Source organism: Danio aesculapii, chromosome 7 (genome assembly GCF_903798145.1).
Source record: "Danio aesculapii chromosome 7, fDanAes4.1, whole genome shotgun sequence".
Taxonomy (NCBI): domain Eukaryota; kingdom Metazoa; phylum Chordata; class Actinopteri; order Cypriniformes; family Danionidae; genus Danio; species Danio aesculapii.
This window is the reverse complement of record NC_079441.1, coordinates 54,196,558-54,219,734: the sequence shown is the minus strand read 5'-3', so window position 1 is coordinate 54,219,734 and position 23,177 is coordinate 54,196,558. Positions and strand designations below refer to the sequence as shown.

The 23,177-nt window shown below is 37.2% G+C and overlaps 1 protein-coding gene across 1 annotated transcript in view; it reads left to right on the top strand.

Moving 5' to 3' along the window:
* Positions 1 to 23,177, top strand: part of LOC130232338 (A disintegrin and metalloproteinase with thrombospondin motifs 7) — a 186,647-nt gene that overhangs the window by 106,955 nt on the left and 56,515 nt on the right. The window contains exons 17-22 of the mRNA XM_056462181.1: positions 8,230 to 8,356; positions 8,481 to 8,694; positions 12,406 to 14,097; positions 16,311 to 16,463; positions 16,563 to 16,736; positions 18,615 to 18,761. Coding sequence (XP_056318156.1) covers positions 8,230 to 8,356; positions 8,481 to 8,694; positions 12,406 to 14,097; positions 16,311 to 16,463; positions 16,563 to 16,736; positions 18,615 to 18,761 — 2,507 coding nt within the window. The remainder of the gene's footprint in view (positions 1 to 8,229; positions 8,357 to 8,480; positions 8,695 to 12,405; positions 14,098 to 16,310; positions 16,464 to 16,562; positions 16,737 to 18,614; positions 18,762 to 23,177) is intronic.

Sequence of the window (23,177 nt, the reverse complement as noted above, 5' to 3'; positions counted from 1 at the left end):
GACTGGTCCTGCAGATTCCTTGTATCATTGATATGTGAACATTGAAATAATTTATTCCCTAATTTACACAACTTCCTGTCCAACAACTTAAATTAGGTTCAATATTTGTTGTTTTTAATTCTCCATAGATTGTTAGCCCAATTTCCACCAAATTTGGCTCAGAACATGCAGCCAAAAAAGTTATAGAATTTTCCAGTCGCTCTGTAGCTTGTTGCCTTGTTGGTTTATGATGTGGCTGCTGGGCTGCTTGGCCCCGATAATTGATGCTTGCAACTATATTTAATTTTGTTGTTATTAGTATTAATATTATTATTATTCATTCATTCATTTTCCTTCAGCTTAGTCCCTTTATTTTTCAGTGGTTGTCACAGCCCTTCCAGCTGAAACCCAGTACTGGAAAACGGCAATACACACTCATTCACATACATACACTTTGGCCAATTTAGTTTATTCAATTCACCTAAAGTGCATATCTTTGGACTGTTGGGGAAACCAGAGCACCCAGAGGAAACCCACTCGAGTACGGGCAGAACATGCAAACTCCACACAGAAACCCCAAATGACCCAGCCGAGGCTCGAACCAGTGACCTTGTTGTTGTTGTTATGGTCATCAACAGTTTTCTTTAAGGTTATTTGCACATAAATACATATTATTTTTACTTATTTAAAACATTTATTATTTAAAAAATATTATTGTGCCCATATTGTGCCCATATCCTGAAGAGCACCAGCTTCAAAAGAGCAGAAGAGTTTGAGTGAGTGTGATTAATTTTAGATGCAATTAACCGCCGCTCATCTTTAATTTGACTGAAGGGCTCGCATAAATGACATCATTTAATTGGTATGGCAGAGTAGGTAAATCAATTATTCTATATCATAAGGATTACAGCTTTGTCTTTAAGCTGCATACCAAATAATGTTGAAATTCTGCATTTTAAAAAATCTGCATTATAAGGTGAGGTGAGACAAAAGTATAATAGTAAAAATGATGTTCTACGTATAAACTGACTGAGTTCACTATGCACAATTTTAGCCCCGATTTTAGCATTGAGGTTTTGTGAAATTGCTTAAATGATCAAAATCACAAATCTGTGCACAAGCGACAAATACAAAGTGTGATTCGTGAAAGATGTGATCAGAGAGGATCGCAGATACCTGTGAAATACTTGGCTTGCTAAATATCTGGCCCTGTCGCTCATTCAAAGTCATGCTGTTTAAAATGTGTTCTATCTGAGAAACTCACTTTACTTTGGGATTTGTCAGTCAGCGGCTTTCAGGCTACAACTTGTTATCCAAAATGCAGCGGCCCATCTTCTGACTGGGACTAAAAAGAGAGCCTAATACTCCTGTCATATGGTCTTTACACAGTCTGCCTGTTCATTTGAGTACTTTTTGTTTTCTAAATGGTAATCTCGTTTATCTCCGTGAGCTACTGACATTGTAACTAGGGATGTAACGATTATAGATTTTGGTTGTAAGATTATAGTCTGAGGAATAATCACAGTTTCAGGGTTATAATGTTTTTTATGCATTCATTCCTTTCAAAACACTACTAGTTTAGAAACTCACATGACTATTTTAAAGTGTTATTTATTACTGCTCAGTAACCAAATAATACACAGCACGAAATAAAAACAAAACAAACAATAGTATATTTCACTTTGGACTTAAAAATAAGTGAAAAATGTTTTTGTAAACAAGAATTTTACACTGAAAATAACAAAATAAATGTCTGAACTGTCACCTCACAGCAAGAAGGTCTCAAGTTCGAGTCCCAGCTGGATCAGTCTGTGTTTCTGTTTGAGGTATGCATGTTTTCCCTGTGTGAGCGTGGTTTCCTCGGGGTGCTGCGGTTTCCCCCACAGTTCAAAGACATGCGCTGTAGGTGAATTGAATGAGCTAAATTGGCCGTAGTGTGTGTGTGTGTGTGTGTGTGTGTGTGTGCGTGTGTGCGTGTGTGTGTTTGTGCGTGTGCGTGTGCGTGTGTGCGTGTGCGTGTGTGTGTGTGTGCGTGTGTGAATGAGAGTGAATAGATGTTTCCCAGTACTGGAAAATGACTGAGTTAATGAAAATATATTGTTAAGTTAAAAAAAAAAATAAATAAATAAATATATATATATATATATATATATATATATATATATATATATATATATATATATATATATATATATATATATATATATATATATATATATATATATATATATTTGTTGCACTGACTGAAGTTCAGTGAAAAAAAACTCTTTTAGAAATTGGTAAATAATACATAATCAGAACAAACAAAGTTCAATTAAAAAAAAAATAATAAAACAGAGACAACAAGACAAGGTAAACAAGACAAGGATCAAAACATGGCAGAACAAACAGGGTAAAATGCTTTCTAATGCTTCACAGGGAAAACAATAGGTGTGTTCGACATGAAGCACAGCTGCAGCTGGTGATCCACGAGATTAGCAGAGAGCAGGCGCGGTGGAGTTGAAAACGGAGCCGTCAAGCCGGACACTTCTGGGTTCAAAGTTGCCGCAGTCATGATGACCAATTCGTCATCATCATTTATTTATTTATAACAACAAAAGATTTACAAATAAAACAGAATACAGTCTTGACAAACTATAGTCCATTTTAAAACAATAAGAGTTGGAAAAAGGTTGAAAATAAACCTGTGCAAACAATCTAGTCTTTATAACCAGATTATTTAACAAAAGATGATTACTGCAATAAAATATTTGTAGTCTTTTAATAAGCATAATGTGTACAAGATAGAGATGGTATGAAAAGTGAATTGTTTGTTTTGAAATTTGTGAATCGGAATCTGTCCAATAATAAACCCAAAACACACGTGGTTATTGTCATGCGGTTAACTCGGCCAATCGTGTAATATCGGTGTAGTCATCAGAGCTCATGCAGTCGCTCTTCAGATGCTGCACGGCTTGAGTCAGTCGTCTGATCTCAGAGCACTGTCGCGGTACTTTGATGCCACATGTGACAACCATGTGGCGTCGGCGCAGCATCAATCCGGACAACATTTCTAACCAGCATGCACCGCTTTACGACAGATTTCGATCGATCTGCACAGTGCTGCATGAAGTCGAACACACCTAATGTGAATGAGTTTTTTATAGTAGTAATCAGTTTATGAGCTTCCAGCTGTGTGTGTAATCAGGAGGAAGAAGAAACTGATTCCTCCATTTGAATTATAGTTTGAGCATTTGTTTTTACTGAGTTGATCATGAAAATTAAGTATCAAACACATTTGATTTTTCATTTGCGAATGCATTTTGATTTATTATTTGACTAAAACTGCAAGTGTGATCATGAGGTATGATTGTTATTGAGGTGTGATAGTTTTTCTTAACCTGTGTGTTGTTGGATGTCTCCTTTCTGTTTATTTGTTGTTAAACACAGTGGTCAACGAAAGTTGTTAAAGCCATCACGGTAGTGAGATGATGGTTTGGTTCATGCATTACCATGACAAATACAGTAAATTCAGATGTACATTCACATTCATTGTAATGTGACTGCAGCTCAAAGCTGCAGTCACACTAGAGTTTGAGCATGCAAAATTTTGTCGTATGGCGCTGCGAAAAGGGACGGGATTAAACAAGAAGATGAGACATTTAAAAAAGTGGTCCATATTTTAAAATTTCTGTCCAAAGAGGCCACGTTTTGATCCTCGATTGTTCTCACACAAGTGATGTAATTTCGCAGGTCAGAGTTCAACAAGCTTGAACTTTGCAACACAGTGAACTGGGAAACTTGAAACACAAAGTCTATGGGGAGAAAAGTCCAGTGTGACCGCAGCTTTACCTGTAGGTTTCAAACAAGCCTGAAGAACTCAAATAGTGTGTTTGATTAGAGTTAAATCAATACTGTGCAGAGCTGCAGCCCTCCAGGATCTGAGTTTGACACCTGTGATATCTAGCAAGCCTATGTTGATAAAGACTTTTACAGAAAATTTTTGTAATAAATTAAATCTAAAGGCAGAACCAGTAGGTTCTTTAATCAATTTTTTTTTTTTTTTTTCCCATTCTCTGCTGCAAATTAGGGATGGGTGATACCACATAAAAATAATGCGATACAATACCAATACTTTTTGTTCATATTTTTACGATACCGACATCTATACCACTTTTTATTTAAAATATTAATGTCATTTTTCAAAATAATGTTAATTATTATTATTGTCAAACATTTGTAACAATTGTCATGCCAATAAAGCAATTATTGAATTGAATTGAGAGAGAGAGAGAGGTTTGCCTCCTTTAGAACTTTCCTATAATGTCTTTTGTTGGACAGAGGGAGTCTGAGCAGAGGAACACTAGGCAGCTTGTTTTTGTTCCGCTTCTTTATAAGCTTCAGGGTGTGATGTCTGTAAGTTTTTATAAAGGCTGCTAGTATTGTTGCTGTGTACACCTTTCTTATCACAAATATTGCATTATTAGTCATTTTCTTACCATTTTTTATCTGTTTAATATTATTTTCTGTAAAGCTGCTTCTGACCATGACATGATCACACTAGATGGTTATAAGACATCCTTCCTTTATTCTGTTAGGTAAGGAGAGATCTACACTTAAGTAGCATACTTGTGAAAATGTGCTTTATGCATTATAAAGCTTAAAGCTTCAGAATCAGTACTCGGTATTGGCCAATCACCATCAGAAGGAATCGGTACTCAGTATTGGCTGCAAAAACATCCCTTTAAATTTCTATTGTATTTATTTCATGTGGGATATTTTTTGGCGTGCATTTACACCCCTTATGGACAAGCTGTAGAACTTTCTGTTTGGGAACAAGTAAAACATCTATCCATTCTTGATTCTAATAATGGAATGCTGCAAATTCTGTGCACCTACTATCTCTGTGTGTATGTTGAGATGGTCACAGCTATCAGTGCAGTCTGACACCTTCACTCCGAGGCCCATCTGTTCAAGGATTTATCTAATAAGATTTCTCAGAAACCTGTGAAGCCTCTGGTCTGTGGGTCCCCTCATCTCTCTGCTGAAGTCTCTGATTCTCAAAGCTGACAAATAAAAAAGGTCTGCATCAGCCTGAGGTTGTGAGTGGAGCTGAGGAGAGCACACGTGATGAGCTATTCGTCCTCTTTCTGCAGTCAATTTAGCTCCTGAGGGAGAGCAGAGAAGAGTAAAGGAATACTCAGCAATCAGATTTACTGCAATCTCAGTGTTACAATTACAGGACAGCTGAGTTTGAGATGTTAGTTAATAATATTTAATATTGTTGTCTCTTCATTTAAATTCCAAAGGCTAACAAATTGATTTAAAGATTTTGTTCAAGCCACAGATTATCAATTTTTGAGAAAGATGCTAATGGTCCAATCCGATTCAATGATCTATGCTAAGCTAAGCTAAAAGTGCATGCACAGGACCTAGAGATCAGCTGAAAAGATTAAAAAAATGGCCAAAAAAATTCTAGGGGTTATGTATAATGAGCCTATTCCCAAAAATAAAGGGGTTATGTCTAGATAATCCACTATATATATATTTTTTTTTTCAGAGAAAGATATGCAGAAAGGATAAAGAGCTAAATAACAATAACAAAAAATATTGGTATATTCCTTTCAGTATTTACAGTTCTACATACTTTGTCATTTATATTTGTGCTCCAGTCAGAAGTTTGAGATATTATGTTTTTAATGTTGACGTCTCTTGTGCTCTCCAGTCCAAGGTATCATTTTTTTAAACACAGTAAAACCTTGATGTTGTGATTTTATTAGTCAAATGAAAATACTATTTATATCATCCTTCAGAAATCATTCTAACATGCTTTTTTTTTTCTTTTGATGCTCGAAACATTTATTATTATTATAAATTTTGAAATAGTTTTTTGAAAAATGTGTTGCTGATTTTTTCTTTGTGGAGACCATGAAGTTTGTATTCTTCAATGTAGCTTGAATTTAATCAACAGTAAACATTAAGCATGTTTATAATGTTACAGAAGATTTCTATTTCAAACAGGTGCAATTAAATAGGTGCATTTCCATAAAAATACTTAACAAAATTATTTCCACAAAAACATATGTACATTTTCTTTAAAAAATAATTATTAAACAAATCATCGTTGATCATAATGACAGTCATTGATCATTACTTACTACAAATAATAACTGAACACCCATTAGCATTTTAGCAGTATTTCTAAAGGATCATGTGACAAGGAAAACTGACATAATTTCTGAAACTTTAGCATTGCCACTATGGAAATAAATTACATTTTAATAATATATAACTTTTTTTTTTAATGTAGCATTCGTAGTATTCATTCATTCATTTTCCTTTGATTTAGTCTCTTATTTGTCAGGGGTCAGAAAGTCACTGTGGAGTGAACTGCCAATTATTCCAGCATATGCCGCAACCTATTACTGGGAAACACTCATACATTCTTACATTCACACACACTCATACACTATGGCCAATTTAGTTTTTCTAATTCACTTACAGTATACTGCATGTCTTTGGACTGTGGGGTAAACCCATCCAAACAGGGGGAGAACATGCAAACTCCACAGAGAAATACCAACTGACCCAGCCAGGAATCGAATCAGCAACCTTCTTGCTGTGAGGCGACAGTGTTAACCACTGAGCCAGTATGTCGCCCCGGTATTAGTAGTAGTTTTATTTTATTGTACACCAGAAATGCACAATAGTACATTTGCCCTAGTGAGATCCATGGTGTTAGATCATAGCAAAAATGTTAGTTTCCACTTGCATTATGTGATAATAGTTCACTATACTGTATTACACTCATACTGTCATAATTTTAATTAAATCAATCTTAGTCAACATAAGCAACTTTTTCAGTTAAATTAAAAAATTAATTTAAAAAAGTATTTACTAGTCCTCCTAGCACTGGCACGGTGGCACCTCAATGCAAGAAGGTCGCTGGTTTGAGTCCCAGCTGGGCCAGTTGGCATTTCTGTGTAGAGTTTGCATGTTCTTCCCGAGTTTGCGTAGATTTCTTACAGGTCTCTGGTTTCCCCCACAGTCTAAATACATGCTCTATAAATGAAATGGATGAACAAAATTGGCTGTAGTGTATGTATGTGTGTGTGTTAGTTATGCATAGGTTTCTTAAAACAGCTCTTATGTCCAGTGTTGTGTTTGTATTTATGATGAATTTATCTAGCACTGTTGACATGACATTTCGTTCCTCTGTATGTCCCCAGATGTAGCGACAAAAAAATAACAAAAAAGCTTGACTTGACTTGACTTGACGTGACTTGAATGTGTAAGTGAGAGTGTATGGGTGTTTCCTAGTACTGGATTGCGACGGGAAGGGCATACGCTACATAAAACATATGCTGGAATAGTAGGCGGTTCATTCTGCTGTGGCAACCCCTGATAAACAAGTGACTAAGTTGAAGGAAAATGAATGAATGAATGTTTACCTGTCACAATCACCAGTGATCTAATCCTTGCAGATCGCTGGTAACGACACAGATCGCATAGAACTACAAATCCACTATTGAATGGACTACAAGTTCCAGTCATGCACCACTCACACCAGTTCCTGATCCTGATTGATTGCAAACACACAGCCGGAGGATTATCAAAGACTGATTACTAGGACTTTAAATACAGCACACACACACACACACACACACACACACGCACACGCACACGCACACACACACACACACACACACACACACACACACACACACACACACACTCACTCTTGTTATACTGTTTGTGAATATTACGATGTGTTTTCCTTGCCTTCCGTGTTTGAACCTTGCTTTGTTTGTTTGTTTGTTTGTTTATGTTGTTTGATGACTGCCTTCTAACCATCTGCCTGTTTATTGACCACGACTCTGGATTGCTCTTATACATCTGTTTGCCCCTGTGTTGACCATTGCTTGCTTGAACATTCTCTGTTAAATAAACCCTGCATTTGGATCCTCAATTCCTTTGTCAGTGTCCCCTTCAAAATGCATTACGCCTATTGACTAAATAGAAATTTAAAGATAATTTATTCAACAGATTATTAGTTTATTTGCCATGTACTTTGTGCTGTATCCATATTCATTTATTAATTTTGCATAAGAAAGGCAAGCTGTGGTACAGTTGTCAGCTGGCTCAATTTAAAAGCCAGGAAATCGAGTAATTGAACTCTGTTCGGTCACCAGATGTTAAGTCTATGTTTGTGTGCACTTGCAAATAGGCTTTTTTTCTAAACAGCTGCTCTTCAATTTGTCTTTCCTTCAGGTATGCAGAGGCAAATTGTGCATTGTGTGGAGAAAACGTCTGGAATTGTTGAGGAGCATTACTGTGATCCATCTACACGACCAGACGACAAGCAAACTAGCTGCAATAAGGGCTTGTGTCCTGCCATGTGAGTTTTACTCGACTTTGCACACCCATCAGCAGCAGCTCACAAGATGGCTTTTAAAGGCAATCATGAGTGCAGGGAGAGCAGAGTTGATTTCTGTGCTGTGTGTGTGTGTGTTTGTTGTCAGATGGTGGGCTGGAGACTGGCAGAAGTGCTCATCTAGCTGTGGGGAAATGGGGCTCAGGAAGAGAACTGTGCTGTGTATTCGGAGCCTCGGGCTTGATGAGCAACGAGCACTTCAGCCGGCTGAATGTCAGCACTTACCTAAGCCTGAGTCCATTATTCAGTGTAACACGCAAGTGTCCTGTCCTGCAGACTGGACCACTGGAAGCTGGTCAGAGGTGAGCGAATATCAGTGTGCTAATTGTATTGACTTACAGTTGAAGGCAGAATTAGCCCTCCTGAATTAATAACCCAAACCCCCCCTACCCCCCCCAACCCCCCCCCACCCCCCCACCCCCTCTGTATATATTTTTCCCTAGTTTCTGTTTAATGGAAAGATTTTTTTCCAACACATTTCTAAATATAATAGTTGTAAAAACTCATTTCAAATAACTGATTTCTTTTATCTAGTAACATAATATTTTACTAGATTTTTTTCAAGATACTAGTATTCAACTTAATGTGCAGTTTAAAGACTTAACTAGATTAATTAACAAATTAATAATTAATAAAACAAAAAAGACTTTCTTCAGAAGAAAAAATCTTATTGTAAATACTGTGAAAAAATTCTTGCGCTGTTAAACATCATTAAACTACATATTAAATTTTATTAAATATATAAAACATACTTTTTCTGTATTGTGTGTATTGCCTCATTGAGACATATTCTTAAATTTAATTCAGTTCACAAAATGTATCAATGAAATGTTTTAGTTTCACGTTTTAGTTTCACAAACTAATGTTTGTTAGTTATAGGGGTAGTCATTACATTCTGACTTAGCATATACTGTAACCTGTGATGGGCTATTTCAAAAGGCATGCAATTCTTACAAAACAAGATATTTTTGATATAAACTGTACATTTTGCACTTAAATTAAATGTCACAATAAAAGTTGATGAATGGGTAATCATTAAAAATTATGCTCACTGTTTAACTTTAAAGTCGTCATGAAATGAAAATTAAGATTTTTTTTCACTAACTTCAAGAAGATCCACTTGAAATGATCCTAAAATGAGAAAAAAGCTAATTTAGCATTTGTTTATGCTGAAAATAAGTTGTCATTATTGTAAAAAGAGAGTATATCGACCTAAACTGAGTAGCATTTTGTTTTTTCTCAGTTATATTATTTGAAAATGAGGTCTTAATTGGTTGCCTCTTAATATAACATGCAGTACCATGCAAAAACACAAAATGCATACAGATTCTTCACAGTGTAGAAAATTATTAAAATTATGGGCCCTGTCATACACCTGGCGCAATAAGGCACAAGACGTGTTTGCCGCGTTTTGTTGCTATTTTAAGACAAGCGCAACCATAATTTTCACGTTTTTCACCACATTGTTGAAATAGCAATTTCATTTGGCCACTTTGTTATGGAGAGAGATTAGACTCAATAATAATTCACGCAAAAGACACGATGTACACATGCGTAGCCAAATTTACGTACGTAAAATATTTATTTATACTTACAAAAACAATTCACATGCACAAAATAAAAATACATTTTCATAAAATACGTTTCACAAATGCAAAACACCATTTGCAAATATATAAGAGTGTACAAAAAGTTTTGAATGTTTAAAATTCACGAGTTCATCCTGAATGAGAATGTGCAAATCCTCTCTCACGTACGACTCACCCTGAATACGAGTGCATTATTGAGACTTTCCTGTCAGCACACACCTCCCACGTGAGTCTTTCGTGCCCTGTAGCCCATAAGTTGCGAGCTTACTGTTCAACCAATCACAACTCCCTGACATAACATAATTTAAACAACAAGGTTTGTTCAAATTACAACATGGCGGCTAATACAAGATGCTTTGCACATTTATTACTATACACTTAAATTAGCATAGACTTAACACAAGCACTTTTCTATTGAGTTACTGAAAATACACTCAGATTCTACTATAAAAAGCGTATACACAAACTAGTAGGAAACAGTATTGACTTACAGGAGTATCCGCCATGTTGGTTAGAGGAACAAACTGTGCAAAAGGAGCGCAGAGTGGTTGACATCGAGTACAGCTCTCATCTGATTGGCTGAGAGGTACGAGTTGCCTGTTTCTGGCAGGAAAGTCTCAATAATGCACACACTCGTATTCAGGGCGAGTCGTACGTGAGAGAGGATTTGCACATTCTCATTCAGGATGAACTCGTGAATTTTAAACATTCAAAACTTTTTGTACACTCTCATATATTTGCAAATGGTGTTTTGCATTTGTGAAACGTATTTTATGAAAATGTATTTTTATTTTGTGCATGTGAATTGTTTTTGTAAGTATAAATAAATATTTTACGTACGTGAATTTGGCTACGCATGTGTACATCGTGTCTTTTGCGTGAATTATTATTGAGTCTAATCTCTCTCCATACTTTGTGGACTCATGGGCGTTCTGGTCTATAAAGGAGGTGTGTTTAGGCGCATAATTGGCGCATTGCTATTTTGAAGAACTGAAATAGACTGCGCCATTGACCATCCAAAAACAGGTCTAAAGTCCAGCGCAGAGCGTGTTAGTTATGAGCCTATGTTGGTCTAAAACACTTACACATTGCTTAATACACACAGAATGTACAGCAATACACAAATATCTTACATATGAATACATGTAAAAACAATTAAAAGGATTTTAATGTTACAAAAAAAATGTGTACATAAATATAAAAACCACTGCCTCCATGCCTTCTTCATGGCTCTTTGCGCTTAACAAACAAAATTAAACATGTATGCTAATGGATCTCTTTAGTGGAATTCCTTATTCAAGAAAGTAAAGGAGTAAAGAGTAAAAGTATAGATAAAGTAAAGAGGTCGAATGAAGGAGGCTCGTTCTTTATCATCGCGCAGATTGTTTATTTAAATGTTTTCTCACTAGTGAAGCATTCAGTTTTTCCTCTTACAAAGTCCACCATGTAAATAGCAAACTCGCGACCCCAAAATTCCTCGGAGGTGGTTATAAATACAACAATAGGCCTATATAAACACAAGCATATTGACAACACAAAAAAGTGCAACAGTCTAACAATCATAGGCTATAATTTATATAGTCATTTATTAATTTGATTAATTTAATATTAACCTCAGCTAAAGAGACTGGTGGACACAATGTTTTCAGCACAAGTCTATCCTTGGTTTCATTTTGGATACCACCACTCAGAGATCATCCTCAATGTTCAGTTGTGGCCTGTATTAATTTGTAATGTATTTGATTTCCACAAAGGTGTAAGAAAGTTTAACCTGGTGCTATAAAATCAATCTGCTGCAGTTGATGCTATTGTTGTGTTGTTAATCTAGCGTAAACGCACAATCTTATAAAAAAAAATAATTGAAAGGCTGATGGCTTTTCATTTGCATGTTGTTGCTTTTTACTATTAAAATTTACTATTTTATCTTTTATCTGTGGGTTATAGATAAAATATGTTAAATCTAATGGTTTAAACAAATTTATTTGACTTTTGGAAATCACCTAGTGAACCCCTGTCCTTGTCCCGCGATCCCCCAGGGGGTCCTGACCCCCATTTTGGGAACCACTGAGTTATATGACCAAGATACAACATCCCTGTCAGAGTACTTAATTTGACATTTGTGTAACTTAATGTATTCATAATCCATATTTATTCATAATCTTTCTTTATTTAGTTTTAATATTTTTGACTTCAACAAGACTTTGAAAAGAAAATATTTTGATTAAAATGAAAGCAGCTAAATTTAAGGTTTGAACTGAACAATATTTTCAGCATTGCAAACACTCCATACACTTTATTCTTGCTCCTTGCTTCAGATTTTGGGAGAAAATTGCACAAAACTGGGTGATAAAAAACATTTTGACTAGCTGTCTCATTTTATTTTTAAATCATTTTGAAACCTTGACAGCTCTTTTTTTTTTACAGTGCTCAGTGAGCTGCGCCACTGGTTTGCGGAGACGTGATGTGACCTGCAGCTGGAATACTGGAGCAGATTGTGATCCGAAAGCCAAGCCCAACTCAACCATACCCTGTTATGCTCAGGACTGCCCCATAAACATAGACATTAGCGACTGGTCAGGAAGTGGTGCTTCCAGCAAAGAGGTTTTCAATGAGATAAATGTTATACCTCATGACGGTCACTTCAGTCAGACCAAAAACCAGCCCAGGGAAAATGCTGACCTCAATGTCATCGTAGAGAAAGGTTTCTCACATTATAATCACATTGAAAAGTCCCCTGAAAATTCGATCGTGAAAAATCTTCATGTCGATGATTTCTACTACGACTATAACTTCATCAAATTCCACGAGGATCTGTCATATGACCTCGATGAAGATGATGCGTTTGATAACTCAGGAATAAAACATGGGGATCTGACAGGGACATATGTACCCAATACTACCTCATCACCAAGCACCACTACAGACCAACACAGTACGACCATTATGTACTCTGATAGCATTACTAAGGGTACTGAAGGTCACAAGCCTCAAAAGAAAGACATTGTAGATGACAATAATGATGCACTATTTGCTGAAGACTATTTACTTCCTGTTATTACAACAACTGAACCAACTTCTTCAGTTACCAGGTTATTTAATAAATGGAAGGGATCGGGCACTGATACTGACTTAATGCAGGACATCAGTGTTACAAGGAACCCTCTATCAACAGCAGACGTGTCCCTTCAGGACAAAAACGAAACCATCCCAGACATCTTTTTAACTCTGGAACCAGATTTAATTTCAAAAGGGAATTTAAATAATCAAGACGATTACAATGACAATCTAAAATATACAACCAAAATTCCCATACCTGAAGATGAGAATGAAGGGGAGTTTGGCGAAGATGTTCCTGGAGGTGAAAGTGAGTGGGAAAGCTTTCAACCACCACCCTTTACTCAAACTTATGAACCTCCTTTAGATCACATATTTAAGTTTGAAACCTATGAAAACAGTGATGTTCATAATCCAACTACTCCATTACAATGGAATATGGCCTCACCGACAGTTTCAATTACTCAACAATCGGAACTTCTCAGCAGTGTTTCCAGCGATGACTTTACACAACATGAACCACCAGCAAACACTGAGACAAGTAAACCCTGGCCCGCTTTAAGAGAGTTCACAATGACCTCAAACAGCCTTTCTCAAGAGTCTTCTCCGACTTCCTCTGTCCCAGCCAAACATTACAGTAGCATGACCTCAGAAGCTGGAACAACAATGCTACCTCCTACAGAAATGGAAAGTGATATTGAGCTCCCCATCTTTAATCCAGTTGAGATTCCGGACACGATCATTGCAGCAGAGACTTACGATTGGTATTCAACAGCCATTGCACTAACTAAGAACAATGGGCCTAGAACAGAGCCTTGGGGAACTACATTCCCTTTACCTCGCTGGGCAGAGATTGATAACAATGAGGTTATTATTGGCCGAATGCTGAGACCTTCTGGGCTGAATCCTACTCTCTCTACTCCTACTGAGCAGCCATCTCAGGGCACTAACAGTGAGCATTCAGTGCATTTCTCAAGCCCTCTGATGCCCACTGGGCTGGTCATGGCCTCCCTTTCGCCATCAGCCTCCCCTGCACACTGGAATAAAGGCAACTGGAGTGCTGTGAGTAGATAATTATGCATTCCCCACATTCTGTAGATTTGAAACCGGCATGGGCTGAGAAATTTCAGTCGACCATTATCATGAAAATTAGTCTGACTACACAACTTTAGGTTCCAACACAAACTTAACTTTAACATTTATGAGATGAGATTTGTTTTGTTATTATAGCATCAAATAGGAATATAGGGAATTATATGGCACCATTGTCCATCCTTAAATCTGCTGTTGAGTTGGTGTGCACACATAGTCCAACCCAGCAGGCACACAACATCATTTATTCATTCATTTTCTTTTTCGGCTTAGTCCCTTTATTAATCTGTGGTCGCCACAGTGGAATGAACCGAAAAATTATTCACCATGTTTTACACAGCAGATGCCCTTCCAGCTGCAACCCATCACTGGGAAACATCCATACACGTATAGTGCATGTCTTTGGATTGTGGGCGAAACCGGAGCACCCGGAGGAAACCAACGCGATCATGGGGAGAACATGAAAACTCCACACAGAAATACCAACTGACTCAGCCGAGGCTCGAACCAGCGACCTTCTTGCTGTGAGGCAATCGTGCTACCAGCACACAACATTGTAAGATGTTAATATAAGATTAGATTTGGTTCATGATGTCAGGTGACCAAAATTCAATATCTAGCCAGCGTCTAAAGACAATGTAATTTTGACGTCCAATAATGACGTCAAATTATGTTGATATTTGGTTGATTTTAGGTTGTGTTGGAAAGTGACCATCTGATAGATGTCATAGTGGTAACGTCCACACAACGTCAAGGTGTAACATGATTAGACATTGATACTTGAGGTTGGTTGATTTTAGGTTGGACGTTGGACATTGACGTCGGCTTGACGTTGGGTTCTGACGTCAAACCGATTTTCATTTCTAAACAAAATCCAACGTCCCTATGACTTTGGGTTACTGTGCCTGTGCCTTCAGGGAGGTTTCATTACTTGAAAATTAAAACTAAATATCAAGTTTGAATGCAAAAGCTAAGTGCCATCTGAAACTTCATTCTCCATTGATCTCCATAAAAAGAGCTTTTTTCTATGATTATGCATATATATTATATTCTAATTAATAGATACAGTAGTAAGGTAAAGGTAAGGGCGGTATGGTGGCGCAGTGGGTATTGCTGTCGCCTCACAGCAAGAAGGTCACTGGTTCGAGCCTCGGCTGGGTCAGTTGGTATTTCTGTGTGGAGTTTGCATGTTCTCCTTGTGTTTGCGTGGGTTTCCTCTGGGTGCTCCGGTTTCCCCCACAGTACAAAGACATGCACTATAGGTGAATTGGTTTAGGTAAATTGTGCGTAGTGTATATGTGTATGTCCTGGTCCTCCAGGTTGGGGGTTTAGTGTTGGGTTAATGACCCACCTCATAAAAAATTTGATGTTACGAAACACCAACATGGTGTGGCTAAATATCAACTTCAATATAAACAGCCCTGGGAGTAAGTAAGGTAAAGGTAATCACGTAATCTTTTAATAATGTCAACAAATTATATAACTATTGTTATTATTATTATTATTATTATTATTATTATTATTATTATTATTATTATTATTATTATTATTATTATTATTACCATAGTATCACAATACTACAATAGTACTGGTTGGACCGGTTAGTACAACGTTGTAAGACATCAATATTAGGTTAGATTTAGGTCACCAGCGTCTAAGGACAATGTTATTTTGACTGAATGAAGTATTTTGAAAATATGTATTTCCTATGTTGGTTGGGTTTAAGGTAGGTGGTTAGAAAATAGTTTGTACAGTATAAATATAATTATGTCCATGGGAAGACCCAGAAAGATAGTTGTATGTGTGTGTTTATTGTCATTTGAGAAAAGAAGGCAGCACATATTCATGTATTTATTTTAACACTGGTCTTAGCTCTGCAGGGGACATTAGCTAACACCACACATTCTACTGCTTTCTTTCTTTTGACTCCAACATATTCTCATATCTATTGGATTGCATTCTGTTTGCATTCTTGCATTGCTGGTTAAACTGTGTTTTTCCAGGCTTCTAAAATATGTCATCAAAAGACTATCCAACACCAAAAAAAATTTACAAATTTTTATGGGCAATACCATCATGTACTAATTTTTATCAGCCCTAATATGTGAGAATGTTGAGCATTCTCAGACACAGCTTTTGTAATGGGAACAGTACTTTATACTAAAAATAACCTTGATTTGTAGTGCTCAACAAGTTGTGGGCTTGGAGCCATCTGGAGGACAGTGTCCTGCAGCACTGAAGATGAATCAGACTGTGATTTAGCTACAAGGCCAGTGCCAGCACGCCGCTGCTACCTTCGACCTTGCTCTGCATGGAATATTGGAGAGTGGAGTAAAGTAAGTTTGCATGCATGCAGCTAAACATAACGAATTCTATACATTATTAACGAATAACATAACAATGAAAATTGCTACTCATTATCTTTTGTTTGGCAGTGTTCAAAGAATTGTGGTGTAGGAGTAAAAGTGAGAGAGATTCAGTGTCACGACACAAGAGATCAGAGGTCGCTGAGGCCATTTCATTGTCAAGCGACCTCTCCGAGACCTCCTGTCCGAATCCCCTGTAACATTCACAGCTGTTTGGACTGGTACACCTCGTCCTGGGGGCAGGTAAAAAGGTTTAACATTCAGAAGTGGCTTGAAAATTTAATAATGTATGAAATGTAGAAATTAATGCTGCTGCTTTCTATATTCTATTTCAGTCTGTTTCATGTTCACACTACAATCCAATAAATAGTTTAGTGGATTCATAAAAAATTGAGTAAAAAATAACTGTGCTACCTTAAAATCTCTGAATATCACTTGGGTATTGTTGAATAAAGGCTTAAATTCCAACAGTTTGTGTAAAATTTACAGCTATATATTAACAATTTTTTTTTATTTGTACATAAAAAAACTGGTATTTCGTTTTTGAAGGTATAGTCTACTTGTAAAAAGGTTGCTGGTTAGAGTCCCACCTGGGCCAGTTGGAATTTCTGTGTAGAGTTTGCATGTTCTCCCCATGTTGGTGTGGGTCTCCTCTGGGTGCTCCAGTTTCTTCCCAGTCCAAACACATGCACTATAGGTGAATTGAATAAACTAAACACTGACTGTAGTGTATATGTGTGTATGAGTGTTTCCCAGTACTGGGTTGCAGCTGGAAGGTCAGTTCATGGCGACCCTTGAAGAATAAGGGACTAAGCTGAAAGAAAATGAATGAATGAATAAATGAATACATATTCTCCTTGCACATTCTATTCAAAAAGCAGCTCTAATGCACTGTCACTAAACTAGTGATATATTTGATACAGTAAAGGTGTGTTAATGTCTTATTTAATAAATTATTTATTAAATTAATTTATTATTTTATGCAATCAACATACAGGGATGTGATTTCAGTCATGATCGGACCTGTGAAAAATATTATATTACAACTATATACAGTTGATGTCAGAATTATTAGCCCCCCTCAATTATTAGCCCCCTTGTTTATTTTTTCCCCTAATTTCTGTTTAATGGAGAGAAGATTTTGAAGATCACATTTCTAAACATAATAATTTTAATAACTCATGTGTAATAACTAATTTATTTAATTTTTGCCATGTTGACAGTAAATAATAGATAGATATTATCTATAATATTTATAATATATATATAATAGACTAGATATTTTTCAAGACACTTCTATACAGCTTAAAGTGACATTTAAAGGCTTAACTAGGTTAATTAGGTTAACTAGGCAGGTTAGGGTAATTAGGCAAGTTATTGTATAATGATGGTTTGTTCTGTAGATGGTTTGTTCGAAAAAATATATAGCTTTAAGGAGCTAATAATTTTGACCTTAAAATGGTTTTAAAAATTAAAAACTGCTTTTGTTCTAGCAGAAATAAAACAAAAAAGACTTTCTCCAGAAGAAAAAATATTATCAGACATACTGTGAAAATTTCCTTGCTCTGTTAAAAATGATTTGGGAAATATAAAAAACAAAAAAACATTTAAAGGGGGCTAATAATTCTGACATCAACTTTAAATGATGCATTATAAACTCATTGGGAATAAAGGTAATGCTAAATTATATATTTTGCTTTAATCAATTCAAGTATATTTACTTAGTATTTTATACCATAAAATTTTTATCAAAACTCATAGTTAAGTCATAATTAAATCTAAATAAATTAAATAAAATTTTTTGTGTGTGTGTGTGTGTGTGTGTGTGTGCGTGTTGTGTGTGTGTGTGTGTGTGTGTGTGTGTGTGTGTGTGTGTGTGTGTGTGTGTGTGTGTGTGTGTGTGTGTGTGTGTGTAGTAGGCCTGTGTAAAATGTGCAAGCTTGGAACAAAGGATCAGAAAAAAACTATTCATACTCTTAACCATGGACCCTCTCTTATCAGAAAAGTGATCGGAAGGGGACAATAAAGCCGATTTTAACATCATTAACCAATCAATCAACCAAAACTGCATCTTATTGCCAGGTGTTAACAGCTTGATTGTTTCACCATCTATGCCCACAGTGTTCAGAGATGTGTGGAGGGGGGGAACAGCAGAGACTGGTAACTTGCCCAGAAACTGGGAGATGTGATGAGGACCTGCAGCCCAGCTCCATCCAGTCTTGCAATGTCCATCCATGCAACCAGTGGATAACTGGATCGTGGGGTCAAGTGAGTGACATATAACTCTTAAGGAAGCATACAGATTGAATGATGTAATTGTAACAAGTCTGAACATTTAACAACACTTCCAGAAAAAAAACACATGAACAATCACATTAAATTCACATCAGAATTATGTAGATCATAAATAAAACAAGTTTTAAAAAAAAATCCATGTTGTTCTTTGAAAGAGAAAAATGAGATGTTATGTTGAAGACCAATCACTTCGGTTTTGTCTGAAAATGGGCCAGTAGAGACTGCATATGAGGCCATTCCCATACATATCGGTATTTAAGCTGCTCATAGGCTGCCACTTATTTAAGATTTTGCCAAGCAGCTAGGCCAGAGCTCAGTATTCAGCTGCAGTTCAGGGTTGTGGTCTTCTCTGTTCCTTCAGGGCATGAGAGTTATATACGTAAACCATGATGTCCCTTTTTATTCAGTATTCATTTATTTAGTATTCATTTATTCATTACCTAACTACCGCTGAAGCCATTGTTTGGGGGTGATGTTGCAAAGCATGAACATGAGCATACAAGCTCCCACCAAGGGCATAATCATCCAATGTCCCCTGAGGAGAACGTTGTCAGTTTTGAAATATTAGGGTGAAGTCACAATGAGTTTGCCTAGCTTGGGTGAGGCCCTCGGTTTAGTATGAAAGTATGTTGGGAAACCGTTCTACTCTCAAACAAGAATTTCTATTTCTATGCTGTATAGTCTATATACTGTACTACCCAAGGAGGATGTGTCAACTGTGTCAGAACACATATAGGCTGACCTTATCCGGGAATCAGTATGTGTGTACTAAGACATGGGTTTACTGTGTTCCATGGAGAAAAATACCGTATGGGATTGCATGTGTAGGGAAGCTCTCAAATCCCCTGTATGAGTTTCTTCCCCATTTAACTCTTGTTCCAGAGAATACAGAAAGAAACTGGCTCCACCTGTATATAGTGAAATCTTTAGACTGTATTTGGTGTCAACCAGTCTGCAGCTCTATAGATCTTTAAAGAGGCACCACCCACTAATGCCAAGGAGTAGACAACACCTTTGAGTGTGAGCCCTGATCTGTGGAGGGCATGGTTGGCAATGAATGTCTGAAGCGACAGAAATATCAGCTCAACTGAATCGAGATCTTTAAATGGATCTTTCTGCAGGCCTGCAGGACTAAAGAGAGATTCCAAGAGGGCATGAGAGGTAACCTAGAAGGATTTAACCTCCAGTAGTTCTTCATGAATCAGATAATCAGTTAGTGATTCCCAAAAGTCCATGCCTTTTACTGCTCCGTGTAGTGCAGAAATGGCAGTTACAAAAACTTCAGTGTGTAGGGTGACAGCCTCTGCTCCACCACTCCTAAGTGAAGTTCATTTAGAATTTCGAGAGTATCACATGCTTATGATTGATCATGGCTGGTACCGCATAAGCCAGTTCAAGATTCACCAGTCAGATGATTCCTAAGTCAGCATAAATAACCTAAGTTCCATACCAAAGCCATCTTCATTTTGAAGAATCCCCCCTTCCACCCCTACTCCTCCTCCTTTCCTAGATGGGCGGCATGGTGGCCCAGTGGTTAGCACTGTTGCCTCATATCGAGAACATTAATGGATCTAGTCCTTACCAAGCCAGTCAATGTTTCTTTGCGTAGTTTACATGTTCTTCCCGTGCTCATGCGGGTTTCCCCTGGGTGCCCTGGTTTTCTCCCACCATCCAAAAACATGTGACTTAAGTTAATTGACTAATCCAACTTGGCACCATAGACATGCTTCTTGTAAGTAGTTATCTATTCATAACAATCCCTAATTGTTCATTAGCTAACAAACAGCAGGGAAGTTCTTGAGATCTATCTGAGCTCAAACTCCACTCTCGCTCTGCAAATAGGAGGGAGCCCTGAGCTCAAGGATATTATGAGCTCAGGGCTCTCTCCAGGGACAGCATGCCAAACATGCTTTATAATCAATCATCAGCTAAGTGTGAACTCTTGAAAGAAAGGATGACAGGCTGGAAGCATGTCAAGCAACTTTTTGGGTCTTCTTAGTAAAAAGAACACTACTCAACAAATTGACTCCAGTACAGGATGTTGGTATGTCTTGTTAATGGGGCTTTAGCCTGAGTAACAGTGTTGAGGACACTTGAGCCATCTGTGTCCCATGTAGAAACCACACACGGATGTCTGAATGAATGACAGCGTCCCATCAGTGAGAACAAAGGTCCTCTCTCTGGGGGATTGAGCAGGGAGAGGCTGTCTTCAGGAGTTCTTGGAAGTTCAATGTGGTGCAACTTGCAATACCTACTTGTAATCCTTCCTAACCTTGCTCAGGGTTTATGCGAGAAGTCTCATTTAGAAAAACAATTATTCTAAACCACTTCAAGGCAAGGCAAACCCGAAGCTGACTGCTCTGGCAGTAAAACTATCTTCAAGCCTTAGTGAGTTCCTGGTGCCCTTGAGGAAACGTGTAATGGGGAATGGGTGTTTTTTACTGTGCCCAACCTCAAGTAACAAACATTCAGCTGACCAAGCTCACAAGGAGAAGGCAGGGGTACCTCCAGCAGGCAGCCTGGAGTGTGAATGGACCGGCAAAAAGAGAGCATGCTCTCTGATGCAGCGATAGACACCTGATCCTCCATATCAAAAGAAAGTGTGACCATACCATGTGACTGGCCAGCAGTCTAGTCTGAAACTTTGATAGGCCTTGCTGTGGGTGAATGAGAGGTGCAGGACTGAATCCCATGAGTGATTACCAGGCTGAACAACTCCCATCGTAATCACCAGATCTCAGGTAATTATCTCACTGAAAGAGCATATTTCTTAGTAACAGAATGGACTTGCACCTGAAACAGTGAGAGTTGCAATCTTAGCACTGCCATAGACAACTCTTGCAGTACAGGCATGTACAGTACTATGTGCAAACATGCACATAGTTTCATCATGTGGAGGTCTGGACGTATCTGGAAGTAGGAAACCACCTCATTCAGAAGAGCACTGATGGAACAATATCTTGATAAAGACACTCATGGGCCATGATTTGCTCCTTTACAACTGCTCTTTTAGACTCTATTCAACTCTGTGCCCAGGAGCAGCACATTAACTCAAGGAATTGCTGCTGAATGCACCATTGCTTGCACAGAATGGAGCTGTTTCCAGCACACAAACTCAATGTACACAGTAGTGATCTGATTTACTCCAAAGAAAAATTCTGAATGAGTGGTTGCCTACGAGTCGCTTAAATACCCATGTGTATGGGAGTGGCTTTGTATACAGATTCTTCTCACTGATTTTCATTGGCCTTTTTCATACAAACTTAGAGTGATTTCCAAGCAGAGACCCCAAATTATGGGTTACTGATGTAGCGTGGAGTGACTAACTGAAAGGAAACATGTGAATAAATATATGATTGCACATGTGAAGCTTATGTTGTTTTTCTGTAACAGCATGCATTTTACACTAGATATAAACACATGGTTCTAAAAATTTGAATCAAATAGGCCAGATAAGCAGAGCTAGAGCATCATTTGTATTTTTTAGAATAGGAATCTTAATGTTAGGGGAATTCACAGATTTTTTTGTTTGTTTTTATCTGCTTAAGAACATAACTGTTCTATTGGGGGAAACAAAGAACTTTATTATTTTTTTTATTGATGTTGCTCCAATAAAAAAAAACTTCTGATTAATTAAGTTTACCTTAATGAACTTTTTGTAGGGTAAGGATGTCTACAGATATGACTGGAAGGTGACTGTAACTGTCAAACTCCCAAACGTAAAGTAGTCTGTGTAATTTGTGTCAGTCAACTGCTTTGGTGTAAAAAAAGAAAGAAAATATCAGTAAACTTTCACTCAAAATATTACACTTTCTGACTTGCTGGCTTGCACACAAGAACATCTGTTTGGTTACATAAGCCGAGTAAGCTTTACACCAAAAATCTTGTGTGCAGCAGAGAAAAAGCTACAATCTCTTTATTTCATTACTTCACGTTTGAATGTCTGCAGTTAACAAAATATGATAAGAAAACTTCCAAATTCCATTATAAAACCACTTTCACAACAACTTTCAGTAAATCTTCTATATTGTTCTTATGTTGCCAGCTTCTGATTTGTACTTTATGTTCTTTTGTGGCAATTTATGAAATAAAAGAAGGAATTTCTAAGAATATTTAGTAGATTGCAATTATCTCTCATTCATTTCTTCTGTGCAGGTAGTTGATGATTAAAGACATGGATTACTCACACAAATGAATGTAAGACACAAATGTAGAAAGTATTACAAATGGACAATCATTAAAGTCAAATGTTCCCGCATGAACTAACAATGGTTCATCAGTCAATTAAGATAATATTAGTCTACTCTCTTGTGTACAATCAAGTCCTTTGAGCCTCTTCTATACTCCCTGTGCTGTGTTTACTGTTCAAGGTAAAGCATTATTTGCACA